Source organism: Lygodium microphyllum, chromosome 10 (assembly GCF_053477565.2).
Source record: "Lygodium microphyllum isolate KBCC chromosome 10, Lygodium_microphyllum_v1.1.10, whole genome shotgun sequence".
Classification (NCBI taxonomy): domain Eukaryota; kingdom Viridiplantae; phylum Streptophyta; class Polypodiopsida; order Schizaeales; family Lygodiaceae; genus Lygodium; species Lygodium microphyllum.
The window spans coordinates 99,482,239-99,492,259 of record NC_141144.1 but is presented as its reverse complement, the minus strand read 5'-3'; the positions used below and the strand labels follow the sequence as shown (position 1 = coordinate 99,492,259).

Here is a 10,021-nt window from a genome sequence, read left to right as displayed (position 1 = left end):
TTTGCAGCACTGAAGATACAAAATCCCAGAAGAATGGTAGCGAGCTTAGTATTTCATATGATGCCTCTTTCTGTTAATCTGCCATCAGCTTGAGTAGAAAGGTTTGCAAGTCCTGGGTCTCTGTTTTTGTGTCTTTAGCCAGATGGCGTTCAATGGTGGTGAGCTCATGGCGGGTAATATTGATACCAGCCTTTTGCAATAGGGAAAAGACTTGATCTGTTGATGACACCATCCTGCATGCATCATCAAATTCAATCAATTATAAATCTTAATGTTGAAGGAAGCATCAGCACTGATATGCAGATATTTCTTTGTATGGTGGGCAAATAAAGGATATACGAAGCTCAAGGAGGTTACATTTTGGAGGGTTGATCTACAGTGGTAGAAGGAAGATTGCATTGTAAGTCTCGAGATCCATAAGACGGAAGTTCCTTTAACTGTTTCGCAAGCTGCAGTCATAGTGATTGAATGTCAGTTATTGGTAACAGCAACAAAAGTTATGTCTGATAGGATTACTTTTTGACTTTGGGTACATGCATGCATACATGTCCAATGGAAATTACGAAACTATATGTGGGTATGATTGGATGTGCCTCTGGGTGGGTCTACTAGTATGAAACCATGCCTACTACTTCTGACATTTAATCATACAAGCATAAACGAAATTAGCATCCAGTAGAAAGCAAGCCAAGATATCACAGTTCTACCTTGCTGACAACAAGCTGGTAATCGCCCATGGGAAACTCGTTCTTGTGCTCCTCCATCCAGTTCAAGGTCCAGTCGTCTGCACGTAGGAGCTCAAAGATACGGTCGTGAAGAAATATTTTGGCACCCACAAACATATCTGGTGGCATGTATGAATGCATGCTCCCTGGCTTTCTGGGGGCAGGCTCGCGTGACAAGAACTTGCCCCCCTGAATGCCGGAGTTTCGACTTGGTGGTTCATAAATGGAAATGGTGTCATCTGCCAAGTAAAACTGTTATGTAACCCATACAATGAATCAGTATATTAAAAGGCAGGCCTCTCACTCTCTGCCTAAAACTAATATGGCAGATATTTGTATCCAAGTCATTTTCAGCTGCATTAATCACCTATCACCATGCAACCAACCATATTTATCTTCCCTATTTATAATCAATCAGACCTTTCTACTTGAGGAACAGTAACACAGTTCCACGTCAAAATGTTTTCACCTGGAAAACAAAGAGACGCCCAGTATCTTGTGGTGCAAGTTTGTGGTTTTCATCCCCAGCCAATCGAGCAGAAAAGCATAACACCTACATACAGGCAACATTCTGCTGTCATGCAAATAATTAAATGAATCCTTCTTATAAGAAACGGTGAGCCTTTGGAATTCAGAACTGCAGTAGTTTGTTGCACCTTTCCATCTAGTCCCAAGAGCTTGTTAAAGTCCTTGTATGGTGCTTTCGGAATGAGGGAGATGCAGTTCTGCTTGCTATCCTCTTCTGTCCCAAATCCATTGTGGGGTGGTAGTTCCATCCTTGGAAGAACTGGTGCTGGTTCCTGTATTATGCACATGAGAACAACAGTAAATGTCTGAAGTCAACAAACATGATGAGATTACGTTGTAGATTGCTTGGTTTCAGATCATTTCATCAACCAATATCCACAAGTTTTTGGACTCGACTGCACGCATCACAGTTTACAACACCTTGAAAAGTGACCGGAATTATCAAGTTGACAATCCTTTAAAAACATGTGTGAAATCAGAAGAAAAACATATCCAGGATCATTACCTGCACTTCTACATGCTCTAGCATGTCATCTCCCATGCCATACTTGGCTTTGTAGTAGTTCCTCGTAAACTCATCACAATCATGAAGCAGCATGTCTCGATTGTACACACGAACATAACTACCAACATGTAAATCTGTTTCATTGTAGAATGCCGTTTTTGGTAGTGCATCAGATCCCATATTTTTACCTGCAAAAGATGAAAGTGGTTTGAAGCATGGAATGATAATTACACCATGTATTGGTGTTTCAACAGCAGCATTCCTTTTTGTTATATTATCATGTCTTACCCAGCAGGTCAGAGGGGATCTCTCGTGGTAGATGGCATCGCCTCAAAAGCATGGGGAAAGGGTGCCTTCCTGAATTTCGCTCATGAATTTCTAATATCTCGATTGTGTCATCAGCTAGGAAGTAATGCAAAACCTGGGATAAAGGGGTACATGGAGTATGATTACTAAGAGAAATGACAGCTCAATTATCGTTGTAGTTTTTGACTTAGTAGTGCTTCAAAAAGAATACATTGATTGTTAAGATGATAGAGACATCAAGGATGAGTAATCGAACGCATGCATATTGCTTAACTAGTTGTGTTAGATCATGATAAAGTACATACATAAGGACGCCGATCGCCGTAAACAGAAGCTCGATCATCCCAAACAGCAAAGAATCGGAGAACCTTTCCATCATTCTCCAAGAATTGCTTGGTTGCAAAGTCTTTGGGGTGCTTCAAGGGGTGCCTCTTTAAGCTTTCTCGATACGTAGATAGGGGCTCACCAGGAAAGTCCTCTTCACGACCTAAATTGAACCTGTGTTTCAACAAGTACCTCTGCAGAACCAAAGACAAATTGAAAGGGCTAGTTTAGTTGATCAATAGCCAGACACTGATAATGGGTTTTTAGTACTGTCAATGAAAAGATGGCTGCGATTGAGTAGAAAATATACCCTTGTGAATGTGTCGCAAGTGCAGATACGGAATGTCCGATCATAAATTGTAATATCAGAGCCCAAAACGAAGTCTGAAACGGTAATGTACCCACCCCCAGGTTTGGGCACCTTCATACGCTTCAGAAAGGTTCCCTGTTAAGTGGGACAGGATACATGGCAGCATTAGAGAGCTATATCAGAAAGCATACTGTCTGATCGAAACAGGCAAAGCTCAGTGCAAACCTGAGAATGGGAAATGTGGTGATTTTATATACCTGAATGATTCCACTGTTGATCTCCCTCGGTTCCTGTGTACAGAATGCATTTTGAATAATAAGACGACATCAATTGACTGGTGCCATAATTTCATCCCAAATGCAAATGCCCTCCTATAATGGAACACGTCGAATGCCTTGGAATTTACGAAAAAACTCAGAAGTGGGTTGATCAAGCAATTATATCAAGTTGACTGGTGCAACCATCAATTCATCCTAATATATGTATCACATCGAATGCATTTGAATCTATCAGAACACTCGTAGTGAATTGATTAAGCAATGATATCATTTTGACTGGTGTAATCATCCATTCATCCTGATATATTTATCACATCGAATGCGTTTGAATTTCTCAGAACACTCGTAGTGAATTGATCAAGTAATGATATCAATTTGACTGGAGCAATCATCAATTCACCTACATTAAAGACACTGATCGCTTATACTTACTGAGATGTGAAGCGTGCCATCTTCCAGATAAAAATAGATGGTGCACTTTCGAACCCGGAAATTTTCTTCTCGCCTTTCATTCACCTCCTCCTTAAAGTAACAGAAGAAGCGGAGCACCTGTGCGACAGTATCTCATGGGTTAGCTGCTCATGCTTGGTGTTTGATGCTTAGCATAGAATGATAATTCTCTATCACCTCTTTCCTAAAAATCTTAGAAAAATTACCATTAGAACTCCTAATAAGTTTTAGAAAAATTGCCATTAGAACTCCTATATCGTGAATAACGACAATATCATGAGCTTCTGCCGCGGAGGGACCGCATACCCAGCTGTGTGATTGGGAACATAGGGATGCTGGCCTGGGTTTCCCAATATAATTCCCACATTGAGAATTATGAAAATATTACGAGCTTCTCCAGGGAGGGACCACATAAATGCTCCAGGGTGTGTCATGCCTTCCCAATAGAAGCTCATGATGTTATACACATGGGCAAAACAAGGTGAAGAGCCCTTCTCCCATTTAAAGACTAATGTATCTTTATGGAAGTATAAGAAGAAAGTGAAGATACTATCAAATGCCCATAGTCACTTTGTAGTATGCAAAGCGCTCAAAAGGTTAACCCTTCACAAGAAGATCTACATGGTTATCATTCGTACGGATCTTGATAAGCTCAATATGCTTGTTCTCAAGAACCTTCGTGATGAGCTGATACTCCACCTCAATATGCTTTGTCTTTGCATGAAAAGACAAGGTTCTATGCCAATTGAATGGCACTCTAACTATCATAGTGCAATAATGTAGGTACCTCCCTTGTAATATATGGCCTTAGTGATAACTATCAACTACATATTCTATTCTTGATGTATCTATGTAGTTGGTAGGCCTTAGTGATATAGCTTGATGTATCTATGTAGTTGGTAGGCCTTACTGATAGCTACCAACTATAAATGCATATGGAATGAGCATGGAAATTTCCACAACATATCTTGAGTAGAATCTCATACTGTGAAATAGGAAATGGAAAAACAAGAGAAAAGAATACAATATGAGAAGAATACAATATGAGAATACAATATGAGAAGACATAGAAGGGCAGATTCTTCCCTATATAGATGAACATGGACATTTGCTATGCATCCTTCACTCATTAAATTTTGGTTTTGGTATAATTGGAATGAATTCTTCATATTGAATTTGGTTTTGCTACAATAGCTAGACACTAAGCTAACTTAATGTGGTATATTGTAACTTCTATGCATTCTTCATACATTGAATTTGCTATAATGGCTAATGGCCAAATGTTAAGAGCAACCATGATGAAAATCTCTTATGAAGCAGTTTTGTGGATTAGTAAGTTCTTGATTTTGTTAGCATTTCCCTTAAGGGCTTGCTTAGGTAATGGTATGCAGCTTGCTTGTTCAAGCTAAATATTTATCCTAAGTTAATTGGAATGTGGCACAATTAATATTTTACATTTTACTTAAGCCACATGGAATGATGATTAAGAATGCATGCATCCTTTGTGTGTGTGTGTGTGTGACAAATTAGGCCTTATGCATAGTTGTTTTCAACATAAGAATTACATGTGCAAAGGATGAAATTACGTCACCCCAAGGTAGGTATAATAGTTGAAGCTTTACTTTTCAAACATAAGCCCACCCATTTGGTATTCAATATGGCATTTATCACAATAAGTTTGGATGTTATGTTAGGCTTTCTAGAGTGTTGGGCCCATTTTGTCATTAACTCTCAAGGATAGTGTGCCTTGAAGTATTCAATCACCTATGAAGCTTACTTTGACTAGGCTCAACTATTTTGTAGCTCCAAAATAGATAGAAGATGCCCTCAAACTTGAGTTTCACACAATGCATAAACATGAGTTGTCTTGATGTCCTTGGCAAGCTTGCTTCTCACTAGCTTACCCTTAGGCTAACCTTGGTGGAGGACTTTCCACAATAGTATGTTAATCCTTGAAAGTGGGTGTATCTCCACACTGTACTAGTGAGCTTCTTTCATTTAATATTGCTAAGTTTTAACCCATTGGTTGTCTAAATGCTCTTTTACAACCTTAGATCCTTCTCACTCTTGAGTGTCTTTATCATAAGGATACAATGCTTGTTTAACTTGTGTAGCCCTATCAAGATGGGTTGGAAAATATTATTGTTCTAGCTAACATTTGATAAATGTTGGACCACTTGGGGGCATGTTGATGTTTTCAGATCAATCACTCTTAGTGAGACCCCATTTTTTGGTTGGAAACTTGGACATGCATGCAATATAGCTATTACTTGTGTCATTGATAAGCATTTGAGTCATATATGTACCGATTTTAAATGATCATGTGTAGATTGTTTAGCCTACCAAGGCTAGTTTGCCATTCCAAAATTAGGACTTCATGTTTGATTTTCAAAGGGCATTAAACAACAAAAAGGTTTGTTCTTCGGAGACTTTAATTGAATAAGTTCATAATTATTTTATAGCAATAGTGAACAAAACATATTAAAATGTGACTAAAGTATTGGATGTAAAGTAGTCATGATTTCAATATCACACACACACACACGCACACACACACACACACACACACACACACATGCACTAATGCACAAGACAACAATCTCATTCAAAAAAGGGAAAACATTCTATCAGGATTTAAATTGAGGACCAATCCCCACGCAGTTGGTAGCTTTAGCTTTGTTGTCTGCAAATAAAAAAATGGATGCTTTTGAGGGCGGGCACGGGCTGATGCCCAGTGTGTATCCGGCCTTATTTGGTCTCTAGTGTCCCTCACTCTCCTTCTCCCTCTCCCTCTCCTCTTTGTGTTTATATTCTTGATTCTTGATACATTAGGGAATGATGGGTGATGCATAATGTGGATGCATGATGTGTGGGAGAGGGGTTGTCATGATTGGTGGAATTGCTCTCTCGTGTGTGAGTGTTTGGGGGGTGGTGAGGGCATGCATTTCTTTAGAGATTTGTTTGCGAGTTGGGAGAGGGGTTAATGATGATGAGTGATGGCTTGGTTGGGTCATAAGTGAAGGAAGAATGGTGGGTATCCCAAGAAATTTTCCACAATTTCTCGTGTAGGAAAAGCCGCTGTTTTCCGTTTGTAGCTAGGCGTGGTTGGGGGCAGGAGGCCACCAACAGTGCCTCCCTCGTCGAAGCTCATGATGTTGTAGTAATTCAGAGTGTGGGAATTGGTCTAAAACTTGTGTGTGGGTGGAGGTGGCGGTGGGAGGGTACCTGGCGGTCGTATTTGAGCCATTTGGGGGCGGGGGGGCCGTCGGAGGGGTTGAGGTTGGAGGGGCCGCAGGCGCCCCCTTCGTAGTCGTAGTCTCGCAGGGACTCCGCCATCGCCACCCGCTGCTTCCGGCGCACCTCCGGGTCCCGTACCTCCGGATACCCATCCGAGAAGTTGAGGTTCTGCGACTTCTTCCGCGGTTGCTCCTGCCATCCATCCACGTCCATCAAACCATTGCAATTCCTTCTTTTCATTGATCATTCCTTATCTTAGTCACATGTTGCACACAATCCTCTCTGTAGACACTAAGGTTGGCGGCAAATTAAGCTCATTATCAGTCATCTCTCAAGTCCAGGTTGATCCGCTGTTGCCCACAATATTAGGGGTAATAACAACAGTGCAGTATGTATTCATCAATCACTTATTCCATTCCCTTATGACCATTCGTTGCACAGGACACAGAGAGAGAGAGAGAGAGAGAGAGAGAGAGAGAGAGAATATAAATAACAGCAACAATCCTATTGAATTCCCTTATTATCATGTGTCGCAGAGAGTGATGGTACTAAGAACAACAGTGCAATATCTATTCATCTACCGCTCATTCGGTTTCCTTATTATCATTTGTTGCAGATCTCTCTCTCTCTTACAGGAGGGTGGCAGAACGAGAAGGCCGGAAGATCGTCCGTGGCCATTGCCGCTGACACGTGCTAATCCAGACTGACAGAGAGAGAGAGAGAGAGCGCGAGAGAGAGAGAGAGAGAGAGAGAGAGAGAGAGCCTCTCTCCTGGATGGCGTATTTCGGTCGGAGATGTAAGGAGGTGTCGTGTCGGCCGTTACCCCTCCGGCCAAATCTTACATAATTTTTGAAGCTTTTGAATGTTCTTAGAGCTGTTGTCTTGAGATTTCGTCGAAAATACTGTAAGAATGTCGACTTTGGCACTAGATGATCAGGTGGAACTCCTATGGAGAGGATTGTTGATCTCAATGAACCAACTTTTAGCCACTCTAAAGAGACTCAAAGATGCTTGTAGGGTTTTGAGGCTTTTTACTTAGTCTTTAGGCCACCACCTCGACGCATAGAAAGACAATGTGGTATGTCTTTTTATTTTATTAATTAATGGTAACTAGCGTTCCTGGCACGCTTCGCACGCAAGGAACATTATCCCACTTCGCGCCAGCTTCGTTGCTGCGAAGCGGGGTGTGAGGGAAGTAAAGTTGCCGTACTATCCCATAACAACTTCACTTTCCTATCGCATAGTGGGTAATGCTATCACAAAAACATCACATGTTTTACTCTCCTCTACTCACAACCCCTCTATCTCTCATCCCATTTACACCTCTCCCCTCTGTATCCACACTCACTCACTCACTCAATCACTCTCAACCTCTCTCTTTCTTTCTCTCTCTCTCTCTCTTACACACATGTATAAAAGGCCAAATATCCATTTGCATCAAGGAGTACATAGACTCATATATACATGCAATGACCATGCATCAAACTTATAAACTTGTATCTATACTTGCTCTGCACAATAATTAGAAACAACTTGTATCCTTGGATGTTACAATGAGAGATAACATTCCTACGGTGAAACGAACCACAAATAAAAGATATATGAGCCACACCACAAATTTAATTTTGTCCAAGCATTGCATGCAAACTCTTAATATTAATAATCCACATAGGTGAAGCAAAGCCCGAAACCAAAGTTTCTTCTAGAGACTGCACCAATAACCTTGCATCACAATTTTAAGTATCAACAAACCACAAAGTGTCAATCCTTGATTGTGCCTATGCATCTACATTCAATTGTTACAAAAAAATTTATAGTTCCCATAGGGTCTAACCAAAACGAAGCTTTCTTTTCTTTGAGAAATAACTGGAAAATTTTTCACTCTCCAATATAGCATGGCCAGGCGAAGCAAGTCCGATCACCACTCTTCGTCTTGTTGATTGTACAGGGGACATAATAGTATTTCCACTCTCCAATATAGCATGGCCAGGCGAAGCAAGTCCGATCGCCACTCTTCGTCTTGTTGATGGTACAAGGGACTTAATATTAAAACAACAATACTTGCTATGTGCAATAGCTCGAAGTAGCTCTACATGATCATTCGATGTTACAATCAGAAATAACATTGCTATGCTGAAATGAACTACAAAGTGTAAGCATATCCAAGCATCAAATACAGATAGGTGAAGTAAATCCCAAAACCAAATCTTACTCTAGAGCCGAAAACTTTGTACCATAAATCCAAGTATCAACAAACCACGAAGTACCACTTTTTGATTACACCTATGATAAATAGATATAGATACATCTACATCCAAACACTACAAAGATGTTGAAACTTTCCATTGGGCCTAACTAAAATTAAGTTTTTTTTTCTTTGAGGAATCACTGGGAAAAATTCAATTCTCTAACACAGCATGCTCAAGAGAAGCAAGTCCCATTGCCACTCTTCGTCCCGGTGATAGTACAGGGGACATGATAGTCTTTCCTCTCTTTCTTGTGCCTAAAATTTTAAAAGCTCACAACTTAAATATGAACACATCTAACAATTGACAAAGATCACTTAACATTGGAATAACAATACCTAGCTTAACACTTGCAAACCACTTGGCAGGCATTATCACAGCTTGATGTAGCGTCACAAAACAACTGAGGTCCTTAAATTCCTACGCCAGTTACCTCCTCGGTATTCTATCAGTGTGAGATCGTCGAAACCTCTTATCCTGCTCAGCTTCACCCATATGCACTTGAAAGCACTGAGTATACCCACAATGCACCACCTCAATAAAGATTGGAAGTAAAATCTCTATGTTGACATCATCATACAAACGCTCAATGACCCTTGCAAGCGTTCTTCTTATAATATCATGCGTTGTCATTGGGTACAAGTTACACTGCAGTTCCTTCTGATACTTAGAAGCTGGATAATAATCCCAGCTTGGAGTAGACATCTGCAAAAGTCAAGCAAACACTTATATACAATGTAGGGAATATATACTCAATTACCATCGAGTATATGCCAATCGAATACAACTTTGAGGCTATCTCACATACACACCAAGCAAGGACTACAAAGCCATCAAAATTCAATAGATACATCTCTAAAAAAATGCAAGCATATCTTTCACTCTTCAAAAAATTCATCTCCATATGCATCTTTGCAAAAAAGCAATGCACCTCATTGCATCTTCTGAAATACCTTCTTGTACACAATGTTCGTCGCGACATTCACAGTGCTTCCATCCTCATCCAATAACATTCTCACACTGTATGAGGATTTCACCCTTGAAAATGCAACATACAACTGTCCATGTGTAAATACTTGTGTCTTTAAGTAAAGACCAACAACAGAAAATGT

At 40.3% G+C, this 10,021-nt stretch overlaps 1 protein-coding gene across 2 annotated transcripts; it reads right to left on the bottom strand.

Moving 5' to 3' along the window:
• Positions 1-73: 73 nt before the first annotated feature.
• LOC148030340 (uncharacterized) lies at positions 74-7,385 on the bottom strand. 2 transcript variants are annotated; one of them, XM_087686647.1, is made up of 13 exons: positions 7,297-7,385; positions 6,652-6,855; positions 3,409-3,525; positions 2,956-2,988; positions 2,699-2,833; positions 2,370-2,582; positions 2,047-2,179; positions 1,759-1,946; positions 1,382-1,525; positions 1,195-1,278; positions 708-977; positions 358-449; positions 74-233 (listed from the first exon to the last, which is right to left on the bottom strand). In XM_087686647.1, the coding sequence occupies exons 1-13, from the start codon at positions 7,339-7,341 to the stop codon at positions 74-76; spliced, it is 1,818 nt and encodes a 605-aa protein (XP_087542773.1). In that variant the 5' UTR covers positions 7,342-7,385. The 2 variants fall into 2 exon arrangements, with proteins under 2 accessions (XP_087542773.1, XP_087542774.1); XM_087686648.1 differs by lacking the exons at positions 6,652-6,855; positions 7,297-7,385 and adding an exon at positions 3,633-3,759.
• Between the last annotated feature and the right edge of the window lie 2,636 nt (positions 7,386-10,021).

What these genes read in the sequence shown, in the direction of transcription:
- LOC148030340 (XM_087686647.1), bottom strand. Translation starts at nt 7,341, where the DNA reads ATGGCCACGGACGATCTTCCGGCCTTCTCGTTCTGCCACCCTCCT. An exon ending in TAGAGCATGTAGAAGTGCAG is followed by an intron (nt 1,526 to 1,758) that starts GTAATGATCCTG and finishes TGCATAATACAG; the next exon opens with GAACCAGCACCAGTTCTTCC. An exon ending in ACCAGCTTGTTGTCAGCAAG is followed by an intron (nt 450 to 707) that starts GTAGAACTGTGA and finishes CTATGACTGCAG; the next exon opens with CTTGCGAAACAGTTAAAGGA.